Source organism: Alligator mississippiensis, chromosome 15, assembly GCF_030867095.1.
Source record: "Alligator mississippiensis isolate rAllMis1 chromosome 15, rAllMis1, whole genome shotgun sequence".
Lineage (NCBI taxonomy): Eukaryota > Metazoa > Chordata > Crocodylia > Alligatoridae > Alligator > Alligator mississippiensis.
In genome coordinates, this window is record NC_081838.1 from 29880706 (window position 1) to 29899094 (window position 18389).

Genomic DNA, 18389 nt, shown 5'->3' on the forward strand with positions numbered 1-18389 from the left:
TGGCTTATCACTGTATCAGAGGAGAGCATCAGGAGCTCAGTGAACAACTGTTCACTAGGGCACTCCTGGAGAAGACCAGGACCAATGGATATAAATTCCTGGAAGAACACTTCAGGCTTAATACCAGGAAAAACTCCTTTACAGTCAGGGTGTACAGACTGGAATAAGCTCCCACCAGAGGTGGTGCAGTCACCTACCCTGGAGGTTTTCAAGAGGAGACTGGACAGTCACCTTGCTGGGCTCACCTAACCCCAGTTGTCCTCCTGCCTAGAGCGGGGGTGGGGGGCGGGACGGGGACGGGACTGGATCCGATGATCTGCGAGGTCCCTTCCAGCCCCACAATCTATGAACCTATGACTGAAAATCAGGGATCCGATGCTCGGTAGGTCATATAATGGGATGCTGGGATAGTGGGGACAGTCATAAGGCCCAGGTTCCAGTGTTGTTTCTTTTACCAGTTTCAGCCGCATCACTCTCTCCAGGTCTGGGAAGAAAACCCAGGCATCATGTCTCTCTACCCCACTGCGCTAACCAAACACACCCCTCCCTCCCCTCCCCTCCCAAAGCCCCAAATGGTTGCCCAGGCACCTGGGTTCTATCCCTCGCTCTGGGGAGGGAGTGGAGTCTGGTGGATTAGAGCAGGGGGGCTGGAAGCCCAGACACCTGGTCCCAGCTTGGAGGAGTGAGTGGGTTAGAGCACAGGAGCTGTGGATCAGGACTCCTGGGTTCTCTACAGACCCTGGGAGTGGGCTGAGGTTGGTTGATAATAAGCAGGGGGAGCTGGGGAGAGCAAAAGCCACATAGGGTAACAGTAGCCTGGCTTCACTGTTACTTCCATGGGGTCACACGGCACCTCTGCATCCCAGAGAAGCCTTGAATGGAGTCTCAGACCCCCGTCAGGACCCCCACACAAGAATCCACCTCCAACACCTCTCTAAGTGCTTCCCACCCTTCTTTTTTACTTCTACTGACCCTTCCAGTGCAGATCGGAGCCCTAGATGGGAGCTGGGGTGCAGCACAGCCCAAGGCACCCCAGCCTGCCTGTCCTCTCCCATCACCCCCATACCCTTGGTATAAGCACTTACCTCATCTCCAGCCTCAGTTTTCCCCCAGCTCTTACTTTTTGTGGAAAGGAGGTTCCCTATGGTGCTGCAGTTGGGGGGCAAAAATTAGTCCTAGGCTTCCCACGGTCCCGAAGGAAGACCCCTGAAACTGAAAGCAACAGGCTAACATGACCATCTCTCAGAAACACAAATGAACTATGCAGTGGCTGACTGGGAGCCAGGGTTGACCAAGGCAGGGAAAGGTAGAGACGATAAATCAGTGGGTGAGCATTTGGGAGGCACTGACACAAAGAGAAGTGGCTTGACACGTACCAAGTTTCATCCTGAAGGAGGAGAGGCAGGAAGAATCAGGGTGGCTTTGTCTGGAGAAGTGATGACCAAAGAGAAGACTTGATAATAGTTTTCAAAGACCTGGAGGAATATGACAAAGAAAGGAGATGGACTTTTCTCAGTAGCTGTGGGGGACCAGGGTAGAAGCAACAAACTCAAGCTGCAGGAGGGGAAACTGAGGCTGGAGATGAGGAGGAACTTCCTACCCCTGAGGACGGTCTAGCAATGGTCTGGGCCTCTCCCACCTCTGAGGATGGTCCAGTAATTGTCAAGGTCACCTAAAAAAGTGGTGAAGCCTCCATCCTTGGAGACCTTCAAGACCAGGTTGGATGGACACATGGCTGGGATGGTTTAGTCAGGGCTGATCCTGCCCTGACCAAGAGGCTGGACTAAATGTGACCAATGCCAGGAGCTTAGGGAATAAACAGGAGGAACTTGTCCTCCTGCTCAACACAAATAATTATGATGTCATAGGGATAACGGAGACCTGGTGGGACTCCACCCATGACTGGACCATGGGTATAGATGGCTATACCCTGTACAGGAGGGATCGAGTGGACAAAAGGGGCGGGGACGTACCTCTCTATGTCAAGGAAAGCTACGCATCCCTTCAAGCCGATATTGCCACCCACGGTGGAAGACTTGAGACCCTCTGGGTTAAAATCCATGGGGAACACGGCAGAGGGGATACTATGGTGGGAGTCTACTGCAGACCCCTACCCAGGGTCAAGACCTTGACCAGAAGTTTGCCAGGGAATTGGTTGATCTCCCCTAATGAGTTTGTAGGCAGCCACCAAATCCCCTCCACTTGCTGAGGCTGAACAGGTTCAGGTCCCTCAGCCTCTCCTCCTAGGGTCTGCCCTGTGTCAGAACCCAGTAGTTAGATGCCTATGGCACATTGGAATTTCTTAGCACGTTAAAATTTCTCGACATGGTACAGTGGAATTTCTCGGCACGGAGGAGTTTCCGCTACAGTGGAAAACCCCGGTGCAGAAAAGTTCCCGCCGACTTTATGCAAATGCGCACACCACCCATTGGCTGGTTACAAATTATTTCTACATGGCGACTAGCAATTGGCTCGCTAGCCGTATAAAAGTTAAAGCAGTTTCCGCCCAAGTCGGAGAACTCCGCGCACATCTCGGAGTGAACTTGGCAGACTGATCACCCACCAATGACTCCCCGTCACCGACCGGTCCTGACGTACCCCGTGCCCTGCATGCTCATTGAGTTGTTCACGGACATCTCACCTCGGTTTCTAGAGCTCTCATCTCGGTTTGCAACTGTAACTGAAGTTAACTTTCTGCCTACGCTGTGTACATCGACAGTGTAAGTAAAGCAATTTTAGTTTAACCAATACGCTTCTGTGCCTAATTCCGCTCCATCGGGGAAAAGTACCCACCTGCCGCTTCGGGCTACTGGCCACAGCCCCCCACGCGTACTCGGCCGCCACACCCTGTTGCCCTCCAACCAAGAGGGTGGCCCTCCATTGAACCCTCTCAAGGCAGGCCACATCCTTCTTAAAGTGCGGCACCCAGAACTAGATGCAGTACTCCAATTGTGGCCTGACCAATGTCACGTAGAGGGGGAGGATCACCTCTCTGGACTGGCTTGAGATGCACCTTTGGATGCATGACAAGGTGTGGTTGGCTTTGCCGGCTGTGGTCTGGCATTGGTGGCTCATGTTCATCTTGGAGTCAATAATGAATCCAAGATCCCTTTCCCCCTCTGTACTTATAAGTGGGGAGCTCCCCAGCTTGTACGTATGCTGTGGATTCCTTCTCCCAAAGTGCAGCACCCTCCATTTATCTACATTGAATCCCATCCTATTTCCATCTGCCCAGTTCTGTAGTCTATCTAAATCTGATTGCAGCTTCTCTCTCCCTTCAAGCGTGCCTCCCTCTCCCCACATCTTGGTGTCATCGGCAAACTTGGACGTGTTTTCTACCCCCTCGTCCAAGTTGCTGATGAAAATGTTGAAGAATGAAGGCCCCAGGACTGAGCCCTGGGGGACCCCACTAGTTACATCCCACCAGGTTGAGTACGACCCCGTCCACCACTACTCTCTGGGTGCGCCCCATCAGTCAATTTTTTACCCATCCAACTGTGGAGGCATCAATGCCGCAGTCACTCAAATTATTAATGAGAATGGGGTGAGAGACAGTGTCAAAGGCCTTCTTAAAGTCCAGAAAGACTATATCCATGGCAACACCATCATCCAGGGATTTAGTTACTTGGTCATAAAAGGCAATCAGGTCGGTCAGGCAGGACCTGCCTTTGATGAACCCATGCTGATTTCCCGTTGGGCATGATCGCCCCTGCCGGCCCCTCACACATGTGATCCTTGATAATTATTTCAAGGATTTTCCCCAGGCTTGAAATAATTAGCCAAGACCAATGTGAGGCTTATGGGCCTATAGTTCCCTGGGTCCTCCTTTCTCCCTTTCTTATAAATGGGGACCACATTAGCTAGTTTCCAGACTCTGGGCACTTGGACCACGATTGCTCCTACAGCTGGGCCAAGAGCACAGTAATGACCCCTGCCAGCTCTCTCAACACCTGTGGGTGGAGGGCATCAGGGCCTGCAGATTTAAAAACATCCAGCCCTTTCAGCAGATCCCTAACTACATCTGCACAGACCCGAGGCCTGGCAGTGCTATCCCCAAGATTGCTCCTACCTGTGATGGGAAAGCTGTCCTGATCCCTTTCCAAGAAGACAGAGGCAAATAACTTGTTAAAAATTTCAGCTCTCTCATCTGGCGTAGCCACAAGATTACCATTTGTGGGTAGGTCTTGCTTGACCAGTCTCATTTCCTTTTACAACCAGGTGACCTATCACCGGGACAAGGGGGAAGAGATTGATGTCATATATCTTGATTTTAAAAAAGCCTTCGATCTGGTATCCCATGATCACCTCTTGGTGAAACTGGCTAACTGCGTCCTTGACCTCACCATGATCTTCTGGTTGGGGAATTGGCTCCACGGTAGGACCCAGAGGGTGGTGGTTGATGGAAGCCAGTTGTCTTGGTGCCCTGTGACCAGTGGGGTCTCCCAAAGCTCTGTCCTAGGGCCTGTAGTGTTTAACATCTTCATCAATGATGTGGGCATTGGTATCAGAAGTGGACTGGCCAAGTTTGCCGATGACACCAAACTCTGGTGTAAACCATCCACACCTGAGGACAGGAGGTTGATCCAGGCTGACCGTGACAAGTTCATGAAATGGGTGGCTGAAAACCTGATGGTGGTTAACACTGAAAAATGCAAAGTTCTCCACCTTGGGAGGAAAAACCTGCAGCATACTTATAGGCTCGCCAGTGATACACTGGCTAGCACTACAGATGAAAGGGACTTGGGGGGTCATCATTGACCATGAGATGGACATGAGCCTTCAATGTGATGCTGCAACTAGTAAAGCAAGCAAAATGCTGGCTTGCATCCATAGATGCTTCTCAAGCAAATCCTGGGACGTCATTCTCCCGTTGTACTCAACCTTGGTGAGGCCGCAGCTGGAGTACTGCGTCCAGTTTTGGGCCCCACAATTCAAAAAGGATGTGGAGAAGCTTAAGAGAGTCCAGAGAAGAGCCATGCATGTGATCAGAGGTCAGACCTTATTATGAGAGGCTGAAAGCCATGGGACTCTTTAGTCTAGAAAAGCGCAGGCTCAGGAGTGATCCGGTAGCCACCTATAAGTTTATCAGGGGTGTTCACCAGGACCTGGGGGAACGTCTGTTCATCAGAGCACCTCAAGGGATGACAAGGTCAAACAGTCACAAACTGCTCCATTACCGTTTAAGGCTGGACATAAGGAAGAACTCCTTTACTGTCCGAGCCCCCAAGGTTTGGAATAGACTGCCGCCAGAGGTGGTTCAAGCACCCACTTTGAACGCCTTCAAGACACTTTTGGACATTTAGTTTGCAGGGATTCTATGAGCCCTGCTGACTTCCTGCCCCTGGGGCAGGGGGCTGGACTCGGTGATCCTCCGGGGTCCCTTCCAGCCCAAATGTCTATGAAATCTATGAATTCAGTGAAATGGAGCCTTCTTGACAGTACTTCCCTGCCAGTCATTTATACACCCAAGATCATAGGACCTCCAACAGCAGGTTGCATGGGACAGTCAAGGTCAGGGACGACCCTGCCTGAGCAGGGGGTGGGTGAGATGTGGTCCCCCTGCCCCCCCCAAGGAAACTGGGAAGGGGCAGCTCATGTAGCCATGGGGTCGTGGTCCCTCTGGGGATGAGGCTCCTGGGAGGGTTGTGCCAGCTTGAAGTCCCACCAAATCCACCCCCTAATTAAGGGCAGCTCAAGGGACCCTCCCCTCATTAAGGATGACTTTCCGCTCCAGCCTGGATCCGTAGAGATGCCTACAGCTCAGCAGAGTGGTTAAAAACTACTCTTACCATATTTCTCAGAGGTAATGCACCCTGTGATTTCCAGCAGCTGGTTTTTGAGGGGTGAGGGGAGAAAAAGTTGCATGGGGGACCTGGGGGATGTGAAAAGAGTGCACACGCTACTCCATGGATGGAAAACACAGTATTTAAAGAAAAATCTGACCTCCCCCTCCCATGAAGAACATGGCTCCCCAGTTGGCCAAAAATCAGGGACCTCAGCAGTGACACGCACACGGAGGTGGAGCCCAGGCCCAAGTAGAACTTATTGTGCCAGGAAGCTACACAAGAGAGTAGTGGGATCAGCCGCCAAGTCCCGAGTCCCTATACCCTGCCCTCCCCTGCCCCCCAGACGCTGGTGGGGGAATGCCAGCTCAGCTACCCACACCTGCCCAGAGCCAGCCACCACCAATGCTGCTACACCCAGCCCAGCCCCGCACCGAACCAGCCTCCCCCAGCACTGTTACGCTCAGCCCCCTCCCAGGGCCAGCCACCCCCAGCACCGTTACACCCACCCCAGTCTCGCCCCCGAGTCAGCTGCAGTGCGTGGCTGGCTCTGCGCTTACACACTCCAACAGCCGGGACCCCGTAGAGACGGGCCGAGCAGTTTATTGACCATGGAGAGAAACAGAAAATAGTCAAACTCAAGTTACACAAAAAAAACCAAACAAATGTAAAAAGTGACACTTCACTAATGGTGGGGATGGGACCGAGAACGGCCCCTGTGACGCATTTGTTCCGTGTGTGGCCACCAGGGCAGCGGGGGGAGGGAAGGGGCAGATTCCCGGTGCCCTGGATGCACTATTCAACCTATTTCCCCTGCACAGACAAGCCCAGAGGCAGTTGCATCCCAGCACCAGGTCCATGGTGTACTTGGCCAAGCTCACCCAAGAACTAGCTGCACCTTAGGCCTAGGATCCCTGTTCTACTCTGCTTCTCCCACCCCAGAACTGGCTGTATCTACAGACCAAGCCCATTACACTCAGCCACGCTTCTGCCACCCCAGAACTAGCTGCAACTCAGCCCTAGGAGAATCCCTGTTCTATTCTGCTTCCCCTACCCCAGAACTAGCTGCATCCTGGTGCTAGGGACCCCCAGAAAGGAAGGCAGAAGCCCTGAATAGAGAATCATGGGAGGACCCTGAGCTGAGAAATGACCCCCACTCCCTCCAGCAGTGCCTGGGTCTGGGGCCAACCCAATCCCAGGATTAAGGAGACTTAATTAGCAGCTGGGAAACCTGCCCAGGGGAGTTAGAGGTGCCACTGATCCTCCTCCACCATGAAGGAAAGGATCAAGAGTTACACTCACAAGGGGGAGGGCCCAGGGCATGCTGGGAATGGAGATGCTGCACCCCAAAGGTGGGGGTGCAGCTGGGGCAGGACAAGTTGGGGGTCAGGGTTGATGCTGCTGCTCCCCCTGGTGGCCAGACAGGGAAGGGGGAGAAGTCATCCACATGCATGGAGATGGGAGGAGCCAATGGGGGAAGGGGCGGAGCCTGGAGATCCCTGGAGGGTGGGAAGGAGTCCTCAGCTTCAGGCCAGGGCCAGCACTGTGGGAAGGAAGAGGTGTGATCAGAGCCCTGCCTACTATTGGGGGATGTTAGCCCTATCCCCACTGACCCAGAAGCCCCAGCCCCCAGGTGACAGGGTGGTTGAGGCCCTGCCCCCTTCCCTATGGATCTCCCCAATGGCTGGCAAGGGCTCAACCCACTCAATTGATGCAGGATCCCCAGCCTGGTGGGCAGGGCCTAATGACCCCCAAGAGGCTGCATCAGGGGTTTTGGGGGAGAATCCTCTCGCCCCCATCTCAGAGAAGCCAGGTGTCTGGGCCCCACCCTGGCCCCACCCCCGCACCTGTCAGGGCCTCCTGGGCAAAGTACTTGACATCCACATCTTGGTCCTGCGTCAGCTTCTCCAGCACGGGCTTCACCTCGTTCTGCAGCGTGCTAGGGGTGGGGCCGAGGAGGGGGCGGGGTTAGGCCCACCCACTACCGGAGCCCCAGGCACTCAGGCCAGATCATTCTCCCTCCCCACACCCCTGCTCAGTCCCTTGGCTCCAACCTTTAGCCCCACCCCTCCGTTTAGCCCAGTCTTCCCCTCCACTTCCTTCTGAGGCCTAGCTCCGCCCCTCCTACCACCCCTCCCTCCAAACCCCCACAGCCTGACCTGGCACCAATCAGCAACTTCCTTCCCTAAGCCTAACCCCACCACCCCCTGCTAAGCCCCATCCCTAGCACACTGCCCCAGCCCCAGGCTGTCCCCCCCCCCCCCCCACACCTGTTGTCCAATATGGGGCCGATCTTCTGCAAGGACTTAGCCACATTGAAGCGCACATTGGCGACAGCATCTGCTGCCATCCGCAGCACCGTGGGCAGCATGTGCTTGGTGGTGATCTCCTGGCCGCACACCTCTGACAGCACCTGGGGGGAGGAGGGAGCGGGAAGGGGGGGGGGTGGTGAGGGGACCCAGGCATCTGGGTGATTAGCTCCTCTGTTGTAGTCCCGCTGGCCTCCAAGAGAACCTAGGCATCCAGGCTCGCAGCCTTGCCCTGACCCCCAGCTGCCAGACCTAGGAGGGGGCCCAGGCGCAGCCCCCCTCACCTTCCTGCCCTTCACGGAGGAGAGAACCCAGGAATCCTAGCTCCCCTGCTCGCCCTCCCCTCCCAAGAGAACCCAGGAGTCCAGATCCCCAGCTCCTTGCTCTCAGCACCAGCCCCCTTCCCTTCCCAGAGAACCCAGGCTTTACGGTCCCTGACCCCACTCTACACCAGCCTGCCCCTACAGTGCCCCCCCACTGTAACAACCCCCAAAAGGGCCCCAGCACCCCCAAGAGGCATTGCAGTAGATCTAGAGCTCCCTAGTGAGCCCCACAGGCCACTGAAGCTGAGCTGATGCTGGTCTGGTGCCCTCTGGAGGTTCCTATTGGCCACTGCACAGCCCCCCCCCCCAAATCATTCCTCCCCAACACAGCACCCCTTAGTACCCCCCCCAGGAGACATGGTGCTCAAGAGAACCCAGGTGTCCGGGCTCCTCTAGACCCCAATGCTCACCTGTCTACTTCTGGAGCCTGGGGGAACCCAGGCATCTGGGTTGTCATCCCACCCCCCCTGACAACCCAGGCATCTGGGCTCCCAGCTCCCCAATGCTCTCACCTCTCGAGCCTGGAAGAACCCAGGCGTGCGGGCCCTTAGCCCCCACCCCCGCTCCCCTCCCCGCAGAGAACCCAGGCACCCAGACTCACATTGATGCAGAAGAGCGTGGTCATGCGGTGTAGGTAGTTGGGATCCCCAGCCATGGCCAGCACCTTGGGGATGATGGTGGCGTGGGCCCAATCCTTGCCAAATTTCTCCACCAATTTCTTTAAGTTACTGGTGGCCGCTTCCCGGATGGCATAAACTGGAAAAGGGGAAGAGCAGAAGGGTCACGAAGGGACCCAGGCACCTGGGCTCCCCACCCCACTCTAACCCACACTCTCCCTTGCAGTCTGAAGAGAACCCAGGCATCCAGGATTCTTATTCTCCCATCTTGCCAGACCCTTCACAAAGAAGAGAGGAACCCTAGCTTCTAGCATGCTCTGCTCACCACCTCCCAGACCTAGGATGTCTACCAGCCTCTGGCCCAGCTCACATCCCCCAACCCCACTTCCCACAGTTGGAGGGAACCCAGGCACCCAGACCCTGCTGTTCTAACACCAGCCCCCCAGAGCAGCCTCATCTGCCCCCTCCCACCTGCCTAGGGCAATTAGGGGATCTGCCCCCACCGGGGGGGGGGGGGGGGGGGGGGGGGGGAAGAAACTCACCATGATCCACCAGCCAGGCCATGCACAGCGAGTTCAGCTTCTCGTCGAAAAACTCCACACCCTGCAGGGGGGGGAGGGGGTGAAGGGCAGCCCCAGGACCCCCTCCCCAGAGACCCCCCCTCAAGGCCAGGAAGGAACTCAGGCACCTAGCTCCCACTTGGCCTACAGCACCCCTTAGTACTTTCTACACTGTAATGACCCCTGGAGGTATTGCAGGGGCTCTAGCACCCCCTACTGGCCCACACTGGTCACTGCAGCTGGGTTGATGATTCATAGATGTTAGGGTTGGAAGGGACCTCAATAGATCATCGAGTCCGACCCCCTGCATAGGCAGGAAAGAGTGCTGGGTCTAGATGACCCCAGCTAGATGCTTATCTAACCTCCTCTTGAAGACCCCCAGGGTAGGGGAGAGCACCACCTCCCTTGGGAGCCCGTTCCAGACCTTGGCCACTCGAACTGTGAAGAAGTTCTTCCTAATGTCCAATCTAAATCTGCTGTCTGCTAGCTTGTGGCCATTATTTCTTGTAACCCCCGGGGGCGCCTTGGTGAATAAATCCTCACCAATTCCCTTCGGTGCCCCCGTGATGAACTTATAGGCAGCCACAAGGTCGCCTCTCAACCTTCTCTTGCGGAGGCTGAAAAGGTCCAGGTTCTCTAGTCTCCCCTCGTAGGGCTTGGTCTGCAAGCCCTTAACCATATGATGATGCTCTAGTGCCCCCTGGGGGTCCCCAGTGGCCACTGATAGAGCCCCCCCAGCCCCATAGAAAACATGGTGCCCTCCCTCCAGTGCTATTGTAGGGCACCTAACACTGCCTAGTGGCTCCCATTGACTACTGCAGCCCCAGCTGGGTAGTTTCGTGCCCAGTGCCCCCAGGGAGTTCTTCATTAGGCACGTCACAAGACTCCCTATTGCCCCCCCCCCCCGACCACAGCAGCCCCATAAGAACGCAGCACACCAGGGCTAGTACCCTGCACTAGCCTGCATTGGCCACTGCAGCCCCAGCTGGGTTGAGAATGGCCTGGTGCCCCCTGAGAGTCTCCACTAGCCACTGCAGCCAAGCTGATGATGCCCCGATAGTCCCCGCTGGCCACTGCTGTTCAGCTCTTGATGTTCTGGTGACCCCTGGAGGTCCCCATTAGCCACTGCAGCTGGGCTGATGATGCCCTGGCAGTCCCTGTTGGCCACTGCAGCTCAGCTGGTGATGCAATGGTGCCCCCTGGGGGTCCCCGTTATCCACTGCAGTCCCCGGGGTCCATGTCCCATCCCTCTCAGCACTCACCAGCTGCCCGGCCAGTAGGGGCATGTACTCGATGATGGCCAGGCGCACGCGCCATTTGGCGTCCTCAGCCAGCTCCACGATGGCCGGGAGCAGCGACTGCGACAACTGCCGGATGCCGATCACCTCGTTCACACAGTCCAGGTTGGAGATGATGTTGAGCCGCACCTCGGGGCACTGCCGGGAGAGGGTGGGGCCAGACCCAGGGGAGATGATCAGGGCCTTTCCAATGAGCAGGGAGAATCCAGGAGCCTGGGAGCCCCATGCCAGCCCCTGGCTTTAGCTGTAACGTTTTCCCCGAGCTGGGAGAGAACCCAGGAGTCTGCCCCACCCCGCATCCCAGCCCCCTGCAAGGAAGGTTAGAACCCAGGAGTCCAGGCACTCACCCCAACTCTCTCCTCTTCCCCGAGCTGGGAGAAAACTCCAGAGTCCTGGGCTCTCACCCCCACCACCCCTTGCCCCTCCCAGAGAAAGGACAGAATCCAGGAGTCTGGGTGCCCAAATCCTGCTCCTGAACTGGACGCCTCCTTGGGAAAGCTGGGTATAGGAGCCCAGGGGCAACGCTTGCTGGGTATCAAGCAGCCAGCTCTGGGGTGCAACAGGCGAGGCACAGCCACACAGAACACGGCTCTAGCGTGCAGCTGGCTCTGGGGCACAGCAGCAATATAGAACAGAAGGAGACCCCTCTCTAGGGTCTTGAAATCCCCCCCCCCCCCCCCCCCAGCTGGGTGCAAGAGGAGGTAAATCTGCCTATAACAAAAAACACAAAAAAACAAAAACACAGCACCAGGGAGAGCTCTGGGTCCCAAAAATTTTAGCCAGCTCTGGGGTGGAGCATATCAAAAGACTGCCATATATAAACAGGGCAAAAAAGGGATCTCTGGGTGCCAAGGTGCTTCCAGCTCTGGGGTGTGGCAGCTATTTATAAAAACACAGCAGAGGGAGAGCTCTGTGGGCCCCAAGATGCACCCAGCTCTGGGTGGGGGGAGAGAAAAAACAGCTATGTGTAACAGGTGGGGAGGACCAACCTCATCCTTGAGCTGGGCCAGGAAGAGGGGCAGCAGGTGCTCCACCGTGTTGTCCTTGCCCAGGATGGGCGAGAGCCCCATGATCACTGAAGCCAGTGCCGACTTGACGTGTTGATTGGCATCCGACACCAGCTCCTGCGGGGCCAGGGCCACAGTCAGCCTTACCCCTGTCACCAGGGGACACTTCCCCAAGCCACTGAAGCTGGAGAGAGAACTGAGGTTCCCAGCCCCACTCTGACGATCACCCCCAAGACAGCTGGAACACCTCCTCCCAAAGAGGGCAGAGAACCCAAGTACCTGGGCTCCGTGTCCCCCCTAGCCCCATGCCTTGGGCTAGAGAGAACCTAGGTGTGGCTCCCAGAGCCCCCTGCTCTCACCCCCCACACCCCTACTTCTTTGCCAAAAGGAGCTGGAAAGAACCCCTATGTCCAGGCTCCTGAGACTCCCCAGATCCCCCTCTGCCTCAAATAACCCACGCATTTGGGCTCCCAAACCCACCTGCCAGCTCCCCTCCAAAAGAACCAAGGCACCCAGGCCCCTAACCCCCACCCCCAAATCTCCCAGCCCTACCCTAGTGCCTGGGCTCCCAGCCCCCACTGTGCTCACCCCTCAGCTCCACCTCCCCTTAAAGACCTGGAGAGAACCCAGGTGTGCAGGCTCCCAGCCCCCCATCCACTCCAGGAGCAACAGGATGACAGCACCTTTATGCAGGGCAGGATCTGGGTCATGATGACGTTCTCCCGGCAGTCAGGTGACAGGTTCTCACAAAATTCTGGGGGGGGGGGGGCAAAAAACAGGGTCAGGCCCCTAAAACTGCCCCTAGTCCCCAACAACCCCCCCACCCCTTTGCAAAGCTAGGAGAGGACCCAGGTGTCCAGGTTTCCATTCCCCTGCTCTAACCCCTCTGCCACCAACCTGGCTCGCTCCCAGTGCCCCACAAGGTGATGAGGACCCCAGCTCTGCCCCTCATTAGATAGTTTACGGGTTAGGGTGGGGCGGGGCTAACCTTTGACCTTGTGGGAGGCAGCAGCTCGCACTTCGGCCTCACAGTCCTTCATGAGGTTCTGAAAGGCTGGAACCAGGTCCGTCTTGGTGATCTCAGGGCCCACGGCTTTCTGGAGCTGGGGGGGAGGGGGAGGGCAGTGGGGCGTGAGACAGGAAACAGGAACCCCTGCAGCCTGGTTGGGGCCCCTGCCCCACCCTGCCGGTGCCCCTCACTCCCAACCTGCAGCCTACACTGTTCAGTACCTCGGTGAATTTGTCGGCCACCATGTACCGCACCCGCCAGGATTTGTCTTCTGCCGCCTGCCGTAGTGTCGGCATCACCAGCGACTCCAGGTCCTCCTGCGGCAGCAGCTGGGCAATGTTGACACAGGCCTCCACGGCCAGCAGGCGCACCGAGTCCTGTGGGTACCATGGGGTTAACATGGGACCCGACATCCAGGCTCCCAGAGGATTGAGAGAACACAGGTGTTTGGGCACCAAAACCCACTCATTCCAATCCATTAGGCCTCAATCTTTTAAAGCTTGTGGGTGAACACAGGTGTCCAATCTGCTGGGTCTCACAAGCCCCCCGCTAGGAAAGAACTCAGGCATCCAGGTCTCCCAAGCCCCCCTGCTCCCAAAGCAGCAAGAGAACCCAGGTGTTCAGGCACCTAAACCCCTCTCCATCTAATCCATTGGCTTGCAAACTCTTAAGGCTCCAGAGAGAGCCCAGGTGTCCAGGCTCCCCCACAACCTTCCTAGATGGGACCCAGGCATCTGGGCTGTACTTCCACCCACTCCTCCCAGGTAGGATGCCGGCATCTGGGCTCCTTCCCTGGGTAGGACCCAGGCTCCCCCCATCCCCCCAGCTGTGACCCAGGCATTTGCGGGGGGGACGGACCTGTTCGTCAGAGGCCAGGCTGGAGAACATGGGGATGATCTCGCTCTTGACATGCTCCAGCTCCAGCACCTTGGCGAACTCGCCCAGTTTGGAGGCGGCCGCACGGCGCACCATGGGCGTGTCATCTGAGCACAGGTTCCGGAAGTACCTGCAGGGATCAGGGTCAGCCCAGGCTCTGCCCCCCTGGACCCTTAGCCCCACCCCTGGCTCCTCATCCCCACCCACCTCCCTGTCCCCAAACCCCTAAAATCACCAGGTGACTAAATGGACTCCACCAGCCCCAGCCAAGCCCCACCCCAATCATGCAGGCCCTGTCCTCTGCAACCAAGCCCCACCCCCAACCTGCCCTGCCCACCTGTACCCATCCTAGAATCTCTAATGGACCAAAGTAGAGCCCCCCCAATAAGCCTCACCCCCTCCCTGCCCATTTCCTGCCCCCAAGGACCCCATCTCCTGCCTTAGTCCCTGCCCTGTTTCCTCAAAACTGCCCTACCCCAACAGCCCTGCACCCCCTCCTTGCCTCAGTTTCCCCCCAATGGCCCTAGCCCAACAGCTCTGCCCACTCCCAGCTTGTTTCCCCCAAAATGACCCCTTGTATCTGTTTCCCCCGCCATGGCCCTGCCGCCCCCAAACATCCCCACCCCTCCCAGCCTCTCTTCTGCCCCCAAATCACCCTGCCCCCTGCCTCAGTCCCCCCCACCATGGTTGTACCACCCCCCAGCCTCAGTTTTCCCTCCTCTCCATGACAGGCACTCACTGGCGCAGCTCAGCCTTGACGGCGCTGGACACGCGGGGGTAGCAGACGCTGAAGAGGCCGCAGGCTGAGGTACGGGATGTGAACCAGTCGCCACCCGCTAGGCGCTTCACTAGGGGCACGAAATGAGCCTCCAGGTCAGCCGGCGAGTGCTCATGGGACGTGGCCCGCAGGGACTCCACTGCCTTGTCCCGCACCACGGTCTCCTCCACTGTTGCCAGGCTCTCCAGCGGTGGCTGTGGGACCCAGGCATCCGGGAGCTCAGGGCAGGGTGGGGCAGGCCCGGGGGGAACCCAGGCATCCAGGTCAACTTCCCCCTAAAAGGCCCTGCCCCCCCACCCAACAGTCCTGCCCCCTCTCTGCCTCAGGTCAGGGGAGGACCCAGGCATCTGGGAGGGCAGGCCCTGTAGAATCCTCCCCACCTCCCAGAACCAACACTGAACCCAGGTGTCTGGGAGATCCGGCCCCATCCTGGCCACAGAGACCCAGGTGTCCGGGGGCACCACCACACCCCCGCAAGGGGAGCCCACGGGCCATATAGAGCTGGGAAAGGACCCAGGCATCCAGGACCATGCCCCAAAATCCCAGAGCCAGCCCTGAACCCAGGCATCCGGGCACCCTTGCCCAACTATGCTCCACTGCCCAAGTTCCCAGGACCATCCCCCCCCACCCCCCAAAAAACCCAGGCAACCAGGGCACGTACCAGCAGGCAGTGCACATACTCGGGCCCCCCGACAAGGGCGGTGAAGGTGCCCAGCTGCTCGGCCAGTGCCAGCAGCACTTCATCTTCATCGTAGATAGTGTCTGCGGGGGGAGAAGAGGGACAGAGGCTGCTGACAGCAACCGAAGAATCCAGCTGTCCGAGCCCCCCAACCCTGCTCTGATCCTCTGCCCCCCCGAAGAACCCAGGCATCCAGGCTCCCAGCACCCCGGACTGTCACCCCCCAGCCTCTCCCCCCTCCCAGAGAACCCAGGCCTGTGGGTACCTGTGAGGAAGGGGAGGAGCTCGCTGCGGGTGCGCTCCACGCCCAGCGCCAGCGCGATGGTCGACAGCTTCTTGATGCTGTTCAGCCGGAGCTGTGGGGAGAGTGGGGATCACAGGGGATGGGCAAAGGCTCCTTGAGGTCACGGGGGCACTGAGGCCCGGCTGGCACATCAATGGTTAAACACGGGGGGCACCAGGTCCCTGCTACGGCAGGAGGGGAGGGGAGGCCTGAGGGCACCAGCTAGGTTTGGGGGACAGGGGGCTGCGGGTCAGGAGTGATTGGGGATGGCGGGGGGAGGGGCGCATTGATTCAGGTTTGAGGATGAGCCGGGGGCTCTAATGTGCGTGTCCCCCCGCAGAGCTGGAGAGAAGCCAGGCGTCCGGGCCCCACCCTCAGCTCTGCCCTAGGCCCCGGGCAGAGAACCTGGGTGTCCTGCGACAGACCAGGTCCCTGCCCCTGCATGGCTCCGCCCCTTCCTGTGTCACAGCTGGTCCAACCTGCCCAGCCAGTCCCATATAGCCCCACCCACCCCAGAAGCCCCACCCACTGGGGCAGATCCCCTAACTGCCCCCCCCAGGGGTGGGGGGTATATTTGCCCTCCCCCCACAGACCGTGGGGAGGACTTGCCTCCCCCATAGCAACCTCTGCTCCAGCCAACCAGGTGGGACAGCCTTGCCGGCCACGCCCCCATCCCGGGGAGGGGCGGGCGGCTGAGAAGGCTGCATTTTATGGCTGAAAACTCCGATTGGCTGCTACAAGCCCCGCCCTGCAGGAATATACCATGGGATCCCAGCCAATAGCAGGGAATGCCAGGAGAGCGGGGAAAGGCTGTCATTGGCAGCTGAGGAAGCCTCCTGCAGTCAACCAGACCAGGCGTGACACCGAGAAAGGTTCTGATTGGCTCCTAGGATGGATCTACCACAGGGAACAAGCCAGGATTGGTCCCATAGGCTCTGCCCACCCCACCTAAAAAGAAGGAGCCTTACACCACCCATTCATAGGCAGGAACCCATTATAATCACCCCCCCTCCCCCCGCCTCAAAAGGACCCCTAGTGTGAAACAGCCCCTCCAATTGGCCCCCATAGAGGTACAGGGGTACGGGTACAGGAAGAACCAATCAGTCAACTCCTCTCATCCTGTCCCCCCCCCCCACCACACACACTTTGTTCCCTCAATGCAATAAATCAGGCCCCCCAATAGGTTCTATAATCTCCAGCAAACAACCAATCAGAAACTGCTCTCAGCACCTCCCCCAAAAGGAAATGAGGGGTCTCACGGGAATGAATGGGGGATGCCAGCCAATCAGGGGGCTCGTCCCATCCCACAAAAGACAATGCAGGATTCGACAACAAACAGCGTCCCTCACTGACCCCAGTCCGAAGCTCTGAGCCAATCAGGGGCTTCCTCTCACGCCGAAGAGGATCCAGGGAGTGAGGGGCGCCCCGATAGGCGCTGCTCCGCCCAATCAAGGGGCTCCTCATTCCCCCGAAGGGGTTTCGGGGTTCAGACGAGCCCCCCCACATCGGTCCCCCCGCGTTCATTCCAACGAGGGGCGCCGGCGGCCAATGAGGCACCTCCTCTCATGCCCCGAACCACGCTGCGGCAATGAGACGCGGCGCGTGATTGAGCGCCGGGCTGATGGCGGACGCCGGTGCGGCCTAAGGGGCCCCGACGCCGCCGGTACCTGTACGTCTTCGTTGCGGAGCTCGTCGATCAGCACCGCGATGGGGTAGAGCGAGTCGTCGCCGTCGGCCGCCGCCATCTTTGCTCCCGGCTCCAGCTACTGAAGAGCCGCGGGGACGCCTTAGCCGCCTTGCAGGGGTGGCCCCGCGCTGATTGGCTGGGCCGGGGCCCCTGTCTTGCCCTTCTCTCTTATCACTGGCTGGGCTGGCGGTCACTTAGAGTGTCTCCCCGCTTCCCCTGATGTGATTGGCCGAAGGGGTGTGTCAGCCACATCCAGCCCGCGCTCTAATTGGTTGGATGACACTTGGTCCGTCCCCTCTGCGCTACAAGCGCCATTGGGTTTGGGGCCAGTGCACCCGCCTCTTCCACAACGCCATTGGGCGAGAGCTCAAAGTACCCCACCTTCCTTTAAATCCTATTGGTTGCGTCCCTCTGAATTCCCGCCTCTGCTTTCTCATTGGCTAGATAGTTCCTGTCAATCTCCGTTCACTTACACTCTATTGGGGGAGGAAAACGGCACTCCGTGTCCCAGCGCCCGCCCTCTCTCTCAGATAATTGGCCACTCGATTTGATTGACATGGCACTAGTCCAATCCTAATGTAACCCTCGAGAACGACTGGGGCTTGGGTGGTTCTAAGGCGGGGAATGATACTTGTTGCCCTTAGCAACCGCAAGGTCGGCCATCTTGGCTCTGTCACGGGAGCAGCACTGTGGGTGCCTTCATGATGCCACAGCGCCGTGGGTGACGTCACAAAGCCCTGCGCTGATGAGGTCATACCCAAGATGACATTGCAGCCCAGGGGATGACATAACACTCGCTGTGATGTCAGAGCACCAGCTAGGATCGTTGTGGCCCCCACAGTGGATGTTATGGGGCCCGGGACCTCGCCTGCCGCCCGAGACCCCGATCCGGCTGCCTCCCCCCGCGCCACAGCCCACGGACCCGCTCCCGCCCGGCCTGCCTGCTCCGAGCCCCGCCCCGCTCCCCACCTCTCTCTCCAGCCACCGATACACCGTCTCACCGATCTGCTCCTATACACGTCTATTCACTCGTCCTTCTACCCACCGACACGTCTATCGGTCTATTTATCTACTCATCCACCCACCCATCCATCCCCATGCAGCCCACCTTCTGCGCTACGTCAATCCACCCATCCATCCATCCATCCACCTATGCACATACCTACCTGCCTAGTCCCAC

The 18389-nt window shown here is 58.1% G+C and overlaps 1 protein-coding gene across 1 annotated transcript; it reads right to left on the minus strand.

Moving 5' to 3' along the window:
- Positions 1-6370: 6370 nt before the first annotated feature.
- On the minus strand, positions 6371-17303 carry PPP2R1A (protein phosphatase 2 scaffold subunit Aalpha). Its single transcript, XM_006262479.4, has 15 exons — positions 17190-17303; positions 15505-15595; positions 15222-15322; positions 14522-14754; positions 13765-13912; positions 13128-13283; positions 12886-13000; positions 12581-12651; positions 11880-12014; positions 10855-11028; positions 9575-9635; positions 9017-9171; positions 8054-8196; positions 7631-7722; positions 6371-7326 (listed from the first exon to the last, which is right to left on the minus strand). The coding sequence occupies exons 1-15, from the start codon at positions 17265-17267 to the stop codon at positions 7310-7312; spliced, it is 1770 nt and encodes a 589-aa protein (XP_006262541.1). The 5' UTR covers positions 17268-17303; the 3' UTR covers positions 6371-7309.
- Between the last annotated feature and the right edge of the window lie 1086 nt (positions 17304-18389).